The sequence below is a fragment of the Amblyomma americanum genome, chromosome 1 (genome assembly GCF_052857255.1).
Source record: "Amblyomma americanum isolate KBUSLIRL-KWMA chromosome 1, ASM5285725v1, whole genome shotgun sequence".
Taxonomy (NCBI): Eukaryota; Metazoa; Arthropoda; class Arachnida; order Ixodida; family Ixodidae; genus Amblyomma; species Amblyomma americanum.
Genome location: NC_135497.1, coordinates 244,818,463 through 244,837,799, shown reverse-complemented (window position 1 = coordinate 244,837,799; position 19,337 = coordinate 244,818,463). Strand labels below are relative to the sequence as shown.

The following is a 19,337-nucleotide window of genomic DNA, read 5'->3' as shown; positions in this document are numbered from 1 at the left end:
GATTAGCGCGAGTGTCGCACCTCTCAGTAAACTCCCCTATACTTCCCACGGAGACGACCGCTCCCGGAAAAAAAGGGGGGAACCACTCACCGGCCCCGTGGGCGTCTAACTTAAGAATCATAATCAGCATAACTATAGTAACTGCAGGACAAAGGCCTCTCCCATATCTCATCAATCAAGAATATCCTGTTTCTGCTGCGGACGCCTTATAGCCGCAAGCTTCCTAACCTCATCTGCCAGCCTGACTGTTCGCCGCCATTTGATACACTTGCCTTCTGTTGAAATCCATTCCGTGGCCCTAACGGACCATCGGTTATCTTGCCTTCACACAATATGTCCTGAGCATACCCATTTCTTCTTGATTTCAACTAGGACGTCATTACGTCACGTTTGTAACCTGATAAATTCAGCTGTCTTCCCGACTCTTAACACTTTGCTTATCATTTTCCTTTCCATATCTCGCTGCGCTGTCCTCAACTTCATTTCAAGCTTTTTTGTTTGCCTCCAAACTCCGTCCCCATTGGCTACTACTGGTAGCATACAGCTTTATATGCTATTTGTAAAATGTTTGTAGGATTATCATTCATCGCTTGAACACTCAGGTCGTCGCTTTGAGTAAAGCGGAATATCTGTTTTGCCAGATTTAGAGTTCCTCTATTTAGCTCTGGTTGTTCACTCGTTTACGTGTTCCTTCCTTACTAGTTTCCCCAGTCTCCTCTTCAAATCTAATTGGAGACCTCGCCATGCTATGGTCACTACGTCTCACCATGAGCCACATCTTGTACGATGCCAGGACGCTGGCACAATACGAAGCCTGTTTCATAGCTGATCTGGCCATTCAGGCTTTCCCAAGTCCGCTTCCAGTTCTGCCGTTTGCCGCAGGAGGTATTCATGGCACGTAAAAGGTTTTTTTCTGCGGGCTCCACTAGTAACTCTCCGCTGCTCTTCCTAGAACTTATGACTGCCTGTCTGTCCTGTCCCACACTACCTGGTACTCCTACGTGCTTTTTGCCTACCTTCAATTCGAAGTCACACGTCAGTACGGTACGCTGCGCTTTTTTTTCATTCATTACTGATCATCCAGGTTTTTGCCAAATAGGTTAATACCGGTAAGGTACAGCTACTATGCGGGTTGTTTTCCGTAGCTCTAGCATAGGATTAAAAGAAAAGCCGGAAACCGTAGCTAATGATACCAGCGACCTAATGTTTACCATCGCTTGGCGCTGCTTTTAGTATTTTTTATACTCTGCCTCATTAGTTACCAAATATGAATTATGCAGAATTTTTAATATTCACTTATGGCCAAGTGCATTTCGCTAAGTCGTAGAAAGAGCTCAGAAACAACAGTTCCAGTTTTTTGTGGCAATGTACCGCCTTCGTGATCCTTTTTTCTGTCATTTAAAGAAAGACCGCGAAAAATCCAAAAGAGGTTAAAAACACGCGTTCATACGCCCATGACCGACCACATAGTAGGGCACCCAACTGTGCTTTGAACAAACGAAACATCCACGCTGAGCGTGCCGGTTAAGCGGCCAGCGCTCAGTGCGACGGGATGCACAATGATTCAAACATAGGTCGTCGAACTCACTCATGAGTCGACTCACTAGGGCTCCCTCAGGCTCACATTCAGATCAGCATCTCAGTGGTGAGTGAGTTGGGTCTCACATTAAGAACACGGTTTGAGTCGTGAGTGAATCGAAACTGACATTAAGTTAGAGATCTCAGTCCTGAGGGAGTCCGGGCCAATGCTCAGATCACGCCCTCTGTTTACGTGACGATGGCTTGAGCTTAGTTATTTTTTTATTTGTTTGCTGGCAGCGCAGGGGAGGAACGATTCACTGCCGAGACAAAGCACGCTTGAGGGGCGGTAGCTTGGCGTCGGACGCGAGCCTTTTTTTCCCTTCCGCATTGCTAGTTTATGCGGGTAGGTGTGCGATAATGAATCGCGTCGGAGTGCGTCGGAAGCTTTGTCAGAGTTACACTATGTAGCTACGCAAGGGGCGGGACTACTTTGTCGTGTGTCTCAGTCGACTCGTGGGCATGCTACTTGGACACTTCAGTGAGCGCACGTGTGTCTTGAGTGGAAACGAGTCAGCGAGACCAAATGTGCCGTGAGTCGGAATGAGTTAGTGAGCCCGAAATGAATCGTGAGCCGAAATGAACGAGTGACGCGAAATTAGTTGTGAGCTGAAGAGAGTCGTAAGGAATGGATGACCCCGGATGAGTCGCGAGTCGGAATGAGTCCACATGAGCTGTTAGCCTAAATGTGTCTGTATTCGTGAGTTCCAGTGACTTCGAATTCAAGACTTTGTAAACCTGAGTTTGAGTGAGCCCATAGGTAGACCCAACATTTGACAGTGAGCCTGAGTGCGCACTCGTGATTTTGCCGCGGCATGGATATTAATAAAGAAAACGGAGAAGCCGCGGCGGTGGCTGAGTCGTTATGGCGCTCGGCCGCTGGTCTGATGGATGCGGGTTCTATTCCGACCGCGGCTGTCGAATTTCGATGGAGGCGAAATTCTAGAGGCCCGTGTACTGTGCGATGTCAGTGCACGTTAAAAACCCCAGGTCGTCGAAATTTCCGGAGCCCTTCACTACGGCGTCTCTCATAGCCTGAGTGGCTTTAGAACGCTAAACCCATAAACGAAACCAAACCAGAAAACGGAGACTATCTTGAACTGCGTGACTTAATTACATTTCCTTCCTTTTTTGTTTTGTTTGTGTGATGGGTCAATAAACGCTCCGTTAGATTCTGCTCTGGGTGGTCTGCCTATCGCTTATCGCAGATCATGGCGGTCGCTTTTCATGTTCTGGAAGAACATACTGACGCACTTTCAAGACTAAGCCGATAGCGGCGTGACTGCTTACTTCCAGACAGTGAACGTGCACGCTTCGTTCTTTCAAATACATTCAGAGCTCTAACGCTACAGTGCGGTAGCGCAAGTGCGCAGTCACGCATTTTTTTTAATACTTCGCAGGCTTACCTTATATGCTGGTAATAGGACCACGAAGTAGATATATTGCTGAAAAAACTGCATCGGTTGTTTCTTAGCCCCCTCGACCAACAACGTAACGAAATGAACTTGACCCTTAAGTCAATATTAAATTCTGCAAAACTAATCATAGGTAATTAACTAATTACGTGAAATGTTAACTTATTTTGAGGAGTGCCACCTGAAGTGAAACAATATGACGATGGTTTCACCGAGCTGCAGAGAACTGCTCGGAGTTCGAGTTGCAGGTTTAAAGGGAAAAAAAATCCGAATTGATGCTTGGAAACTCGGTTTGAAACGAATAATGTCGGTAGCATTCAAATGTGCGTCATATTTTGCTGGCTATTAAGTAGGCGTTAAAAATTGGTATCAAGATAGCATTAACGAAGTTCGCCAGCCACAAGCGTGGTGACACATCGGGTTCGTTGCTTCAGAAGTGCAGCAGTATACCTTGAGACATTGCTTCGCTATACTTTAGACAAACAACAGGTACAGACCAAGAGACTTCACTTCCTCGTCAATCTTTGTCTACTAGCAGACCACCTTTTGTTCAGAGACTGTCATCACCCTAGGAGAGTCGTTACCTGGTTAAGGAGATTTTCTTTGGCAGGTAAAGATACTGACAACGCTATTAACCGTAAAAAGCCACCGTCAATTCTACACCGCGCAGAATCGCCGCGAAACAGTGGCATGTTCTGTTTTTTTGCTTCAGTTTAACAGTAGTTCCATCGCTGCCGTCGTAGTAGAGACATGTTGGCTCCTTCTAGATTTCGCCTGCGGTCCCTTTTTGTTCTTTTCAATACTAGAATTCTTGTTCTGAAGCGTTTGATGCTTTCATTGTGCGTCCAGTAAATGAAGAAATGAGCACATTGTAGGAAGAAGCAAATACACTTGAATATATCAGAGCCTAATAAAAAGCTCTTCTGTCATGAAGCCGACTACAGACGGATTCAACGCAAGAAAAAACGGCAGATGCCTCTGAAAGAGTCCCACGAGGCAATGATGTGGACCCGGCCATGACGTCGCGATTAATCGCTGTCTTATCCCAAACCATGCTAGATTAGTACCCTGTAAAACTTTGGTGATTAACCACAGATTTACTGCCACGTCATGAATATCGACCGACGCCTTTGACTAGAGTGAGGGGCATTTGCCGCTTCATTCTCGGTTTGTACTTGACTACAGATTTAAAAAACTACGGGTTCGACATACTCAAGAGAGAGAACCGAATATGTGTCGTACTACTTTGTTGCTTTCGCTAATTTTTTTTGTGATTTGGCTTGGTTTGGTTTATAATGATCGGTTTGGTTTGTAGCGGTTTAACGTCTTAAGGCAACTCAGGCTATGAGAGACCCGTAGTGAAGGGCTCCGGAAATTTCGACCACCTGCGGTTCTTTAACGTGCACTGACATCGCACAGTACACCGGCCTGCAGAATTTCGCCTCCATCGAAATTCGACCGCCGCGGCCGGGATCGAACCCGCGTCTTTCGGGCCGGCAGCCGAGCGCCATAACCACTCAGCCACCGCGGCGGCTATGGTTTATAATGAAATAACGGCAGAAGTCACTGAGGCTATGAGGGACGCCGTAGTGAAGGGCTCCAGAAATTTCGACCACCTCTGGGTCTTTAACGTGCACTGACATCGCACAGTAGACTCTTGTGATTTGTGTTTATGCGCATACGAATTTTCAGCAATTAACTTTTAGTTAAGCTTTTATAATCTGGCATGATGACTTCTGGTTCGCTGCATTAATTTTTGCGGAGATAATTTTTCATATTCTAAGTACAGGTATAAACATTACCATTTTTTTGCAAACTACTTGTTGATAGACTGCTTTTGTCAACAAACAATCAAAAATGAACATATGTGGATTCTTTGCGCACAGGGGTAACAGACATATCACCGAATAAAACTCGCATTTTTTGCACGAGAAATAGCATTAACCCCTGAAATGCCGAAAATTGCGATGTGAAATAAGCACCGAACATAGTTCACAGAATTACTAGAAAATAAACAGGGGAAAGTCGAAGCCCTACATATATTGAGTACACAGCGGCGAAATTTCTTTACAAAAGTGCACTCATTATTAGTTCACTATGAAGCTTATAGCTGTGTACATTTACTGGGCCCTTCGTTTCTTGTTTTATTTTGTTTTTGTTTTCAAATTTCTGTAGCTAAACATCGGGGGATATTTTTGAACGCACATTTGAGTAAAAAATTGGTTGTTCATCAAAAAGTTTCCTAATTTAGCCCTTTCTGGGTTCTTTTCTGTAGAAAATGAGTCTTTGTCATCAACTTTCGCCTTTGTTCGTGAGATCTGGATACAAAATATCGAATTCTTTCATGAGTATTTCAGAGAGAAGAGGGAAATGGCAGGTTGCACTGAAAAAATTATTTATTGGATAAGTTTTTTTTTATCTGGCAATATTAATTCGTCGCTCACACTAACGATCTCCTAAGCAGCACTGCAGTGTGGGTGCAAGACCTGCCTTCTCAACACACTGCGAAAACAGTCAATCAACACCACAGCGGCCATTTTAAACACGCCAGAGGAGGAAATCCTGATCCTGGATTGCTCTCGACACAATGATGTCAAATAAATGCCTAGTCAGTACCTTGGTTCTGGCCTTTCGTTCTAAACATAGGTTCGTTCTCTCCATTCCCTCATATCGGATGTTTTTTGTTAGAGGCTCAGGAACTCTTAAAACAAAGGCAACTTGTTCAAGCTTCATTTCAGCCCCCAGACAATATTGGCAGATGCGGCGGACATCAGGGATGAGACATAATGTTTTATTAGTGAGCTAAACTAATAAAAACTCTGATCAGCGTCCCACATTTTTTTTAGTAGGTATGTTGGATTTACAGAATTAGGGTTGGTCCTCCAAACAGTCTAGCTGGTTAAGGCTGCGATGTGGGCAAGTTAATACCGATTCATTGTTAATTAGCGCGGGAAGAGAGGACAGAGGAAAGAAAAATCACGCGCTTGAGCTACATACTTTTTTTTTTGTTTCGTCTGCCCTGTCTTCTTGCATTGTTTAATAATGAGTAAAGCTGAGAAGAAAAATTTCTTCCAAAAATTTGTAGCAGGCGTTACGGGCAAAATAAGCAACCCTGATAGGCGGCTTCACTCCTTAACACCGAGGCTGCGAGCATCTTTTAAATTTTGGCGTTTGAAAATCGGCGATTCAAAGCAAGTTTTCTCACTCGGCGAAACCGAAGAGCTTGGCTGATCTGGATTCAGATCCGGATAGCAGATTGGACGGCGACGGAAAGCATTACCCCTAGACTCCCTAGACATCTTGCTTTGTTGCGTATTCGGAGAGGTGCTCCGGATCGCCGATAGGAATATGCCATTGGATAGTTACTCCCTGCGCTTTGCGTCACACTGCTGACGTCACCTCAAGGCCACACAGCTGAACCGGGTTGTTGCTTCCCTCAGCGGACTTGCCGTTTCCAGCAACGTCGGATACCAGTGCGTTCAGTCACTGCGCTTGCGATCCGGACTCAAGATGATTGCATGGACCTCGTTGTCTGTGGAAGGGGCAAAAAGAATGGTTCGCGCAATTTTCACTTGTGGCGTGTGACAGCATCGGCCTCGGAATGGCGCCGCGTAGAGAAGCGTGGTTATCCACCGAAGAAAAAGTGAACATGCTTGTCGCATATGTAACTATATAGAAGTGCTGCAAGCGTCTGGCTGCGCAGTTTTCTGCTCCCAAGCACTCAAGGCACGACCTTCCAATGGAGGCATCGCTTGTGCGAATTTCAGTGTGAGGGCATTAGAAGGGCCATGACGGCGAAAACTGTCCGGCATCGGCCTCTATGTCACCCCTGCACGTGCCAAACGTGGCAGCTGGCAGGTGGTGTGAAAGGGGCTTTCTTTCTCTCCACTTTGCACTTGCCAGCCGCCCCCTCCCTCCCCTTATCTGCTGGAGAAGAAAAATGCCGGACTTAGAATGACTCAGCCAAAATGACAGTGACTAAGAACAAAATAACCCAGACCACAGGAGGCCTGCGTCCAAGATAGACGGCCTCCTGAAAATATCTGTTTAAAAATGACACTCTCGGGAGTTATTCCTGTGCCGTATTGATCGGGAAAAGCAAGATGGGTCTCACAAGCCATACCGTGATGACTGTCTTTTAAACAGTCAGCTACCTGCCGTTGTAGTGGCGCTTCTCTTAACCGCTGCACCTCTGACTGGCTAGTGGCATGAAGACGTTTTGAGTAGCGACCAAAACATGAGTTAACAAACAACCGGGGATGAAACAATAGGGTAGGGGGAGATGACGCCGTTGGCAAAGAATCAGAATTGGATTAGATTGGCGAGTGAAAGAAAAGTGCTATCGTCTATCCTGCGCTTCAATCCAACAATTGATTGGCCCTCAAAATTTTTTAACCATTTCGGTTTACAGTTCCTGAGGTGTCAATATGAAGGCCTGAGCGCATCTTCAGACCGTTCCGAGCGAAGAGCTTCAATCCGCCGTGCTATTGTCTTTATGAGCGAAGCCACAAGCCAGCATTCGGGAAATAGCGCAGTGCCGATGCAAACGTGACATCAGTGCAGAGCGTCCTTGTCACGTACTGCATCCAGCATTTTCATGTTTGCACTAGTAGCTAAGTGCGATACACCTAGAACGCATGCTCAGTTTTTGCAACGGGGCTCCCGTTCAGTGATACACTGATCGGGAATTTTGACGTTTTTTTTTATTCGGATGAATGAAGCTGAGCTATGCCGCAATTCGTCTTCGACCCTGCACAATTGTCTATAACTGTGCCGATGCGAACCATTACTGGCCCCGGCGAACAAAAACCCCAACAACTGGTTGGTCATACTTTGGCGCGGCATTTTCAAAGGCCGAATCGTAGGCCCCCGCTTTTTTTCGCAGTCACGCACTGGGAGAAAGTACCGGGAAGAAATTTTGATGGAAGTGAGGAACACCATTGGAGACCCGCTTGTAAATGTCCTCATGTAAGCGTGGTGCCAGCATGATAGAGTGTCAACGCATTCTACTGTCTTTGCTGTGAAGCCTCTCAGAGCAAGATTTCCGCTACAATGGATAGGCTACAACGGCACAGGCCCACGGCCACCAGCGATTTCCTCTCAGACTTCTTTCCTTGGGGATACATATGTAAGAAGCGAGGTTTACATAACTGAGCACACCAGTGCAGAGGAGCTAAAGGCTACGATCATCATCGAAAGCGCTGCAGTTCAGTCTACAGTGCTGAGGCGGGAGCTTGATTCCGCGCTTGAGCAAGTCATATGTGTCAGGCCAGATGCCTGCACTTCCACTCCATCTTCTAACAGTTTTTTGTGCCTCTATTACCATTCCTCGATTTGCACATGACCCCGTCCATTGTAAAGTGATGATGATAATGAATTTTTATGGTGCAAGGCCATCTGTGGGAAATCGGCGCCATGACACAAGGTTTTTTCTTCTTGTCAAGGTGGGGTGCAAAGACCGATTTCCCAAGCATTTCACCCTAAAGAAGCCGAGCACCTGGCAGGGGAAAGCTTTTACCCATTGTATCACCGCTGGGTAAACGGCGGCACTGGGGATTGAAACACGTACCTCCTGCATGCGAGGCGGATGTGCAAACGGCTAGGCGGCCGCTGCGGTCTATGCAATACAGCGTTTCAAGTGAAATATTCACAATTTGCCGGAGTTCAGGGAGGCAAAGAATGGATTCCTATTTGTTTTAAGAATTGCGAGTTTCAAGTTTTAATTTGTTCTTGCAGGGATTCAATCGCTAATGACGGTCACCAATGAAGCATGACAGGGACTTTCACATCAAGAATGCTTGCGCTGAGTGGACTTCTCAAATAAGTCAGTTTAGTGTTGCAAGTGATTAACAAAACCTAGTCTTTTGGGCGATGTGAACCAGGCACTGAACGTTAAATGCGCTTTCATCTATTTAACCATGGACTCCCTGTGGGATCACTTTAACCTACATACAGTCCATTAAAGCCGGGGGGCAGGTCGATTATCGAGAGCTTGCGTATTTATTTTGCTTGGAGCGGACTGCATGCCCTGATCATGAAATAACGCCTACAGTTCAGTGCGGTTGTGGTCAAACCACCGATAAGCCTTGAGGTTTGCAATAATTATTCCAGTGGACGTTCTCCGCGCTCAACCGTTCTCCAACGAGGCTGTCCCGAAAGATAACAATACTTAAAAGGTACTTGTGTAGGATTCAGTGAATAAAGAGCTTAACCGTAGTGAAATCACGCTGCTCACGTCTTCCACGCATCAGTTGAAGAATGACAAGCCTTTCTTCTAGGCTTCGTTTCCGAATTTTACCTAGAGGGCAAGGTTGCTCTGTTATGATTCATCCACCTTGGACAGGCGCAGGAGTGACGGGAAGATGCGGTTTCGTTATTGGCTTGGCTGCTTTTCGGCATAAAATTCTGGTTCAGCCATAGCAATACGACTCGTCTCGGGGCGATTTAACGACGAAGAAACGCTGCGATATGTTTTGGAGGATTCTGAAGACGGCCGAAAGGAGAACAGGGACCAAGAAGGCAGACGAAAATGACGGGACAGGCACCACTTACAGCTGAGCATTATTCGCAAATGCCTGATAATTTATAACACCACCGAGTCGTATCATATATGGCCATGTTTTTTTATTCTCTTGAAGGGCGTCAGTGAGATGCGCCAAAGATCGCTCCCCGTGCACGGTTTGGAAGCGGTATGATCGCCAGACTTGAGTTTACGGCACGGCCGGACCTGGGCCAGAGATGCAACTGCGGAGATGGTGGCAAAATTTCGGCACTGGGCAGTGAGAGGGTCGCTGTGATGCTAGATCTAAACAGTCGGTTTCTGTGGCTGACTTGGGTCGGCCGAACCTTGAAGAAAAACCAAGTACATCTCCCAGCGAACAGGCATTTTTACTCCTGAGCATCCTCTTCTCTCCACCTATACTAGTGCCCTATTCACATTCTCAAGATAAGCATGGTAAAATGAGAAAAGTTGGAAGGTGGGTGCATGAGCTGCATGCATTAAGAAGCTCGCAACGGAAAACAACGCGATTACAGAAACAAAACAGGCACAGCCAGTGCATACGACTGTCCTGTGTGCGTGTGATTTTCGTCGTCGTTATTACGCTGCAAAGCTTCATCATAACCACGTAACACAAAGAAAAGGTCGGCATGCATTATTTGTGTTGTATTACAGAGATGTGCTACAGTTCTTACCTAAACAGCCCACGTTACGACAGATTCGTGCTCTTCCCCACTGTGCGCCTGCCAGACAGATCGGATTTGTGTCTGCTTGTTCTCCCCGTCCACTGTTCACTAATCTACAAGCGCACGCTCGAATGTGCACGTTTTTGAGTTGTGGCTGCTTTACATTTTTGACGACTGCCGATTTATTTTGGCATTTACCAATTCTAATTTTTGAACCTTCATCGCCATCGCATGTTGTTCTTTGGGCACCGAAACGAAAAAAAAAGCAGCCCACTACCACCTGCAAGGAGTGGCAAATGATGTTGCCTTGCTTCCAAGGGCGATGACAACGATAGGATTTGTCAAAAGCAATTGCTCGGCCGACACGCTGTTGGCGCCAAATCCTTGAACGAATTTGACACTCAGAATAGTATCCATAAGAGTTCAAGCTGAACGTAAGACTATAAGATATGAAACAGGAGTGATCTCAGAGACGCATCTTCGCGAAGAACGGTAAAGAACGGAGTGGAAAGTGGAGAAGGCAAACTGACATGTTGCGAGGCCTAGATAACAGTTGCCTCTATCGGACTCATCAGCGCACCTTATCGCAGGAAGGGATTTGCGTCAGGGGTGGTCGAGACAGTTATGTGAGACGTTTTCTAGCTGTCGGGTTGAAGTGAGGCCGCAGGCTATCACTCCTGTGTTTCGTAACAGGGCAATCTTTCGCTACGTTCAGGATTCGCCTTTTCATGACTCGTTTTTTTTTGTTCTTGGTTTTTTAATGATCCGTTTACTTGTGTAGGCGTCTTGTGTCCCGGTTGCTGCTCTATCACAAATTCCTACAATTTTGAAACAGCGGAAATCTCGGTAAAGGGAACTCGACTCAGAGTAGTTCAACGATTCTGTAGTCTCTAGTTAGTCTCTACGACGAACGTCTCTCTTTTGGACAGCACGACGAACATGATGGGAAGGACGCGAAGGTGACAACAATGCGTAAGGAAGAGAGCACTGTCTTCCATAGGCGTTTCGTGCAGCCTTCTCCATAACAGTATACCTTCGGCTTAGCTGTTTCAGTGACGGAAGGTATTCGCTGTATAAAACTGATTTCTGTTTTATTAATTGTTAGTCGAATTTTTCTTCAAAGGCTTGCAAATTGTTACACCACGGAAAAGGATGTCTATGAAGTTTGGCGTTCTGCTGCATATCATGGCAATCATTTGGAGTGTTGTGAAACAGTATGTCGATAATCTCCAACAATACTTTACAAAACATTTCAATATTGCAAAATTTATAAATCACTGTTATGAAAATATTGAAGACAATATTCTATATTTCCGATGTTTAAAACACAATTCATTTAAAACTTTTTTCCATCACTCGCATCGAGCTGTTAAGACTGCCATAGAAAACCAATTGGGAACGCTTCTGGATATTGCAAAAACATCATGAACAAAAATGGAAGCCTGCCGGCGGGAGATCTGCGGATATTTTAATGATTACAGTAACATCCTAAAATATATGAAAAAATTGACTCCATGGACTCTTTCCAGTTCAAAAATGTTTATATCCAGAATTACTGGGTACGTTTGACTTTATCAGCGGTCTGAACAGCACACTACACGCTAAAAGCATTATTGAAACAAAACAGTATAGTCAAGTTCAGCACCCAGGAAGCTAGCGGTAAACAATGCCTTTAGTCCATTTCGACTGCGCTGTTAGTTTCCCCTTTTTCTCTCCTTGTATTTAAAATCGGCATGATTATTATTTTAGCTTTGAATGCCAGCAGAAGTAAATACCAGAAATAAGGATAAGGGGCCGCAAGAATGCCTAGAAACGAAAACTAAAATTAGAGTGCGGCCAAATGCAGCGAGCACATAATTTTTTCTTCTGGATTTTATTAAGATTATCTTAAAGATGCAGATTCTGCTTCCAGATAGAGGGAACTTTTTACGCTTGTTGGTATGGAACTACCATGTGTAGCCCATGCATACACCTCGAATTGTGACATATGTCTTTTTAGTTGGCATGTTACATACGCACACAGTGGGTTGTGCACTCCTCGCGATCTTCACCATTCAATAACGACTTCCTTCAATCCAATGCAGAAGTGGCGCCGGAACAGGAAAGCAACACTGAGACTTTTATGATGGTTTTCCCGACGAACAGGCATAAACGGTTAAGTCTACAGGCGCAGCAATGTCTTCATTGTAAATGGGAGTAAAAACGCCGATATGTGCTTATGGTTCATTTAAAGCAAGAACACGATTCAGGTTTCTTTTCCGGCGCTTATAAAAGCAACGTGCACTCCCCTCATTCCTGTACTTAAAATTTAACCTCAGCCCACATCAGAGAACGTGGGAAATAGAACGTTATCTCTGCAAATCAGATAGGATAGTACAGGCTGTCAGCATGCGTAGCGGTGCTGAATTCTGACAGTGACGTGATATCTTCTATGTGTGTGGGCCAGACGGAGTGCGAGGTGGATTTCGATCCTCGATGCTCTGTGAGTTTGTGTAGGAAATGGCCTACTGTAACCATCCTGCACAAGATGGTGCGAAGTTATAAGTATGGAAAATGGGTGTATGAAGGTTTTCAGAGGGGAAGCGGAGCTGATTGCTACATGCAGCATCGACACGCCTGAACATGGGTTACTTCATAGATCGAAATAGGGAGAGCACAATAAGGCAGACAAGTCAAGAGAACAAAACAAGTGTTTCCTCTACCGAAGATGGTCGACATTACCCTAGATTAATGCCTAAAAAAATACAAGTGCGGGAAACCGCATTCATTATGAGCGAAAAATAAAACAAAATAAAATAGGTCGGTGGAAATAATATCGAAGTAATAGAAGATGGAGATGAGCAAAGAGGGCCTGAAGGAGTTTACATTTCATGAGCGATTACATCGCGAAGAGGGGTACCGTTTTTAGGATACGGTAGGTGATCAACGACATCTACTAGTGTAGGTTTACGCCCCTTGTAGTGTAGAAGCCCGTGTACTGTGCGATGTAAGTGCACGTTAAAGAACCCCAGGTGGTCGAAATTTCTAAAGCCCTTCACTACAGAGTCCCCCATAGCCTGAGTCGTTTTAGGACGTTAAACCCCATAAACCAAACCGAACAAAGTGCAGAATTATAAATACTTAGGCGTTTACGTTACTGTTAACCTCAGGTCATGAAAGTATGTTATCTACATCGTTAAGAACGCTGCTGGTATATTAGGCGTCTTGAGAAGAAATTTCAGCCATCTTCCAAAGCATCTCAAAAAACAGGTATATTTCGCTCGCGTCCGCACGGTACTCGAATATGCTTCAGTGTGCCGGGACCCACACGGTCAAGAACATATTGACAAACTGGAAAGAATTCAAAATTGGGCAGTCCGCTTTGTCCCTGGAAATTATGACAAGACACTGAGTCCGTCCGAAAGCAAAATCAATCTTCAGTCGCCAGACATGAAAGCTCGAAGAAATATGAGATTAAAATTTTTACGCAACATTTTCTCTTCCAAGACAGGTATAGAAGGAGCGAAATATTTGAAGCCGCAGTTCTATGTTTCGAAGCGAGGAGACCATTATTTAAAACTTTATGAATTTACTTTTAAAGGTGACGTACTCTGCTATTCGTTTTTCCTGAAAACAGTTCCTGCATAGAGTGCTTTGCTGCCACATATTGTTAATTTTGTACCAAATTAGCCCTTTTATCACGCGTTAAGTGCATGATTTCTTGCTTTAGGAATATGAGAGTGCCCCCCCACCCCTTGCTGAAATGCCGACAGGCTATGCAAGTACCAACTAAAAAAATGATGTTGGCGATTTACATACATGCATCGCAAGAGTTACGAAAAACACATTAACCTACCACTTTCTGACGCTCGAGCGAAAAATTGAAAAGTGCTCATAATTAGCTTATAAAGGAACGCCATGATATGTGACATTAAAGTACTGCGTAATCTTTCGTTGTGTTGCTCTTTGCCGATAACCCATTTCGACATTTTAGTGTCGCGTGTGCAACAGAAACATAGAATAGGAGTAATCTTCACGGTGGCTGACAAAGTGGCGCAAGCCCTGCTTTCTTCAAGTGCGCGACAAGAAGATCTCCTTCACGCCCAGCCTTATTTTTTGCCTTTTCTTTTCTGCTGAGATTGGGCAAGGCGGCGAAATCACGCAAGTGTCTTCTTCGGTTGTCGCAAACTCCGAGTGAAAGATAAAAACCGCCGAGATTTGGGGCGGACGGGTGCTTTATAAGCAGCCCTTACGCTTTCGGTAGGGGGCGTCCGCACAAAAGCACAGAGCAGACTCCTCTCTCCACGCAAGCAATGAATTCGAGAACCCTCGTTGGCCTTATGCTGGTCGGCCTGCTCGGCCTGGCCTCTGCGGACCATCACGAGCACCACGGCTCCGTCTGCGGTACGTACAAGCGGTATTTCAGTGCTCTTAGATTGTATTCCATAACTGTGGTTTTTGCGGCGATGCCTTCGATGGTAGTGCCGAGAGCTAGAGATTCGTGTTGTTTCAGATCATTTCTTCAAAAAAAAAAATTTGTGCAACGGATTAAGAAATCGTTACCTAGGCGTGCATAGTTCAATTGTTGCAGGGCCCGTTAAGCCGCAAGGGTGCTGTAGAAATTAACATACGGTGCTGAGCGGGTCATTTCGTGCGATTCCATACCTGCTTTCTTGAAGCCATGGCTTAAAGTTGCTCACGAAGTTGTTAATATTATTCTTAACACTCGAGACCCTAGGCGAAGTTTATGGTACTTTTTTCATTCTGAACATAATGTACTCCTGCCGCAGACACGGTTCTTGCGCTATAGTTGTAAAAAGATCGGCATAATCAGGCCCTTTGTGCATATTTTATTATTAACTTTAAACTCTGCGCTCCGAATGCATTACGAAGGCTCTGACTCTTTACAACGCGTCAAAAGCATACTATTCTCCACAGTCAGATGAGAAAAGTATGTTCTCGACACGGTGTTTAATTCTTTTCTCAAGGGAAGTCTTCTCTTCATCATTCCTGATTAATGAATACTAATTTCCGACAACACAAGACGTGTGCGAACTCAAAGTGTGCGGAATAGTGAAGATTATAGACAGGGCAAACTATTGCTCTATAAGTTTAAAGTGTACGTATGCTACACTTCCATTAATTTGTGATATTTATTGTATGTGTTGCAACGCAACGTATCCCAGTTTATAATGCCCATAACTTATTCTGCCCCGAAATCACGCAGCCTTTTTGTTGAAATTGTTAGTTTTTACAATAATCTTACAGGCTCTCTTTTCTCTCGTTTGTGGCATACACTCGCTGCAATAAAACTATTATCTCCCGAGAAAAATTTAATGAATACTACAGGCGGCATTGAAGGTAAAGGACCCAGATTTCTTTTAGGTCATCAAGAAAAACGTGGAGCAAAGAATAGAATATTATTGTACTTATTATTTTAGAACAAGATGTAAATCAAATGTATAGCCTCTGTTAAATACGACCCCTAACTGCTAGTTAAAGCGTGTATTTCGTCCTCTTGACCTGCCTGAAAGGTGTAACATCACACTGTTGGAGGTGAGCCGTTTAGAGTATGCGTGAAACACCTTCCCACTTTTATGATTGTTCGCATGATCACAAAAGCGCCACCTGTTCGTCAGCGCTAGACGACTTGGACACGCTTTGCGTAACATTTAGACGGGCGGAGGCTGCAAAAACTCCGCGAGCGTGTCGTTGCCCTCCCACGACACCCAAACTAAGATTCGGGATGGAATCTGCCGTGCCTCGCAGAGACCGTCACATCTTCATCTATAGCATGTATATTTAAATGCATTTTGCTACAATCTGGGCAAAAAAATTTGTAAGGTATATATGGCGCGCCTGTTTCGCCAATGAGTCCGGATTTCAATCAGTGACGAAATACGAATGTCAGTAACCACACGCTTGGAAGACCGTAGACACCTACAAAGGTTTATTTTGCCGTGCTTTAGTGCATGAAAGATAAACAGGTTTTCCCTTTGAGATGTGAACGCATCACGTACGCAGAGCCTGCTTCAACACGTTTTCTTTATTTTTTCCTTTACAGCCATGGAAGCCGATGCGCAGGTCGCACTTGTCGGATGCATCCAGGAGCACCTCGATGAAGCGGTCTGAGTCATTATTGATCATTTCTTTCTAAGTAGCTTTAGCATCATTGCCACGATGCGAGGATTGCTCGACTTGTTTTAATATTATTCTGTAAACCATATCTTGCCACATATGGCATGCAGCAGTTTCGCGTTCGTTGTGCAAAGGTAATGCGCTATCACCAAGAAGAATGGCGTGGCTGCATTTTAATTCTCATGCGAGCAGCATGTGTTGCAGGAATCCCAAAGTGACGTCACAGAGACAGCGCTGTTGCCTTATGATTACAACTAACAATTACTCGACGTCTCTTTGAGATGCAGCCCAAATATTTGTAGTTAACGCTCAAGGCTACCAACCATCAGCGGCTGTGTAGATATACTACTGATGTATAACCCCTGACTATGTATCACGGCAATTTACTTTTCATCATGCTGGTAAATTATTTACCCCATTGCGCGCCTTGTGTACATCGAGCAGCGTTGCAAATCAATGCACTACTACGAATTCGTAAGCCGATATAGGTTGGCAAGTATGTATTTTTTCTTACTTTTTGCCTATAGAGTTTTTGCCTCGTTAGAGTAGAAATTGCCTTATGTGCCTCTTCTTTTTAGACTGCGACCAAGCTGAACACAGTCAAGGAACGCCTCGAATGCGAGCAGCTTCACTGCGTTTTCCAGAAAATGTGTGAGCGGAACCAGGGAACTCTGGTGAGTGGGGCGCCGTGTTTTGATTTGGTCGGTTTTCCTTACTTCTATCAACAGCCGACAAAATGGAAAGAATACGATTTTCGATCGAAACAATGAACGCTGTGATCAGGATACCTATTTTTTTTGTTAGGAGTATTTCGCGAGAAAGCTAAATTCTGCCGCTATCCAGAGTCTGTATCAAGTGCCCTTTTTATGAAATATATAATGGACCAGATTCCTTACGGCAGTTGAGCACAGGCTAAAAAAATTGACCAGAATGAAATATTCAGCAGCGCCGCACACGGATGTGAAATGAGATAAATTAATGCATGCAGCATTAGCTTGCACTCACATTCTTCTTAGAAACAGGTAACGCCAAGTAACGTTAATTACACTGTACAAGATATGGCACACACCAAAAATTCTGCATTGTACACTGTTTCGAGTTCCATGAACCGAGAGGGTTTCGGAATGGCAGTGGGTCTGTTACTGTAGACCATGGGCTTCAGGACCTTGACGAGGCTGAATTAGTGGTAAAAGAACACGAGGCAGTCTTTGTTGTGCCCTTCCAGGAGTAAAAAAAAAAAAGGCTAGGCACGTTTCAGAAAAGGTGGGGGGGGGGGGACAGAATTAGGAGGGTATTATTTATAAATAAAAGAATTTAAGAAAGTGGCTTTTAATGCCATGTGCAATTTGGAACGTATTTAGCGAAATGCGCTGGTTGTTGTGTAACTTCTGTTCGTTTCATTTCAGGAGCACTCTGGGAACGAATTTTTCACGGTAAGAGATGTTCTGCGTCTGCTTTATTTTAAGCGCTGAGAAGCGCCATAAAGCAGTGCCAGTGCTGATATCACGATAATAATGAAAGAGATGACCAGCGAAAGGTAGACCAAACGCAATTAGCCAGTAGCCAGCGACCACCCGAACCTCTTAGTCCAAAAGTAAGCATAGTCGAAGGAAAATATATTTATATTTTTACAAAGCAAATGATTTAGATTGTCTCCGCACCGCATGTAAAAAATTCAAAACGGATCTCTTGACACTACGGTTCTCGTGCCTCAATCTTAGTGAATTTCTGGTGAATTAAAATTAATGCAAACATTCTTTCCCGTGCACAAAAGCTTGCCTGTATTCTCAGAGACCACGCTCACTGCGTTTGTATTCTGCTCCAGTTCTCCATTTATGAAAGATAGATTGAAGCGATGAATTCAATGCATTTCTCAGTACCTTCCTCGTCGCCTGATTTCCTTTCCTCCCGTGTGTGTTCAGGATGCCGAGAAGGAGGGCTTCCGCAACGCCATCTCTGCCTGCCGCGAGAGGGTTCACCACGCCTAAACAAGTCACATGGCCTTTGGTATATTTCGTTGACAATAAAGATATCACTCCCAAAGACAGCTTCTACACTCATTAATTAAGGCTTGCTGTGAGCACAGCTTTCGGGATTTAGCACAACGAATATTTACTCCTGGTAACGGATAGCACGAGAACTCTTCGTCGATATGCCCATGAACTCTACATAAAGTTCTGCTCATAAACATTCTTTAGGTACCTTTTAATCAGATAGCTTTAGAGTTTTCGTTACACCAACACCCTGCCGAAGTCCGGTTTCACAAAATTCACTGACTGGTCGGGAAAGGTTACGTAAGATTGTGACGTCACCGTAACGTGCCCACCATTAGAGGTTGCAATCTGGCTACCGGATTGTGATTTCTATACATAACAAGATAGAATACCTGAATTAAAAAGACGAAAATATTTTGATATATGCAAATGTCGGCACCGTGACAGCAAAGTGGATACCTGCTACTGCAGCTCGCAGTTCAAATTTAGCAGTTGAAAGAGCGACAACTGTAAAGACACTGACGATAGGGCACCCCAAAGTTGGAATAAAACCTGAAACAACTGTGAAATCTATTTAATGCTATCGCATTCCACACTCTGTGAGTTAAGTGGTTTTTTTTTCAGCACATGATGCTCAGCTTTTGAAGAATTAATGTCGAACACGTGCTACGCAATTCAGACTCCTCCCAATAGTTGAACCCCACTGAGGGCTCTTGGAGGATCGCCTGAAATTTCTGATTTCACTCATGCCCGTACCATTATCGACGGGTGAACCTTCCAAGTATATTGCAGCGCAGACAGGACAGTGACATGTGCCTCCCCAGAGCTACGCACAGCCTCGGTTAAGGCGTGTAGGGGAATTCAGGAGTAATAATAATAAAGATAGAACTGCCTACACCGCGTTTCTTACCTCATGCTTTGTTCGGCCAACTCTCTCTAGTTTGTTGCACAATGCATGGATGAAATGCGCAGTGCCAAATCGAAATTAGTTGCTTTCAGTAATTCTTAACTTAATAAAAACACTGATAAAGAAGCCGTTAAAAGAAAG

The 19,337-nt window shown here is 44.6% G+C and overlaps 1 protein-coding gene across 1 annotated transcript; it reads left to right on the top strand.

Moving 5' to 3' along the window:
• The first annotated feature begins 14,398 nt into the window (after positions 1 to 14,398).
• On the top strand, positions 14,399 to 18,338 carry LOC144114862 (antimicrobial peptide microplusin-like). The gene is made up of 5 exons (XM_077648863.1): positions 14,399 to 14,561; positions 16,222 to 16,283; positions 16,874 to 16,969; positions 17,702 to 17,728; positions 18,218 to 18,338. Exons 1-5 carry the CDS (start codon positions 14,471 to 14,473, stop codon positions 18,281 to 18,283), a joined length of 342 nt encoding a protein of 113 aa, XP_077504989.1. The 5' UTR covers positions 14,399 to 14,470; the 3' UTR covers positions 18,284 to 18,338.
• Positions 18,339 to 19,337: the final 999 nt, after the last annotated feature.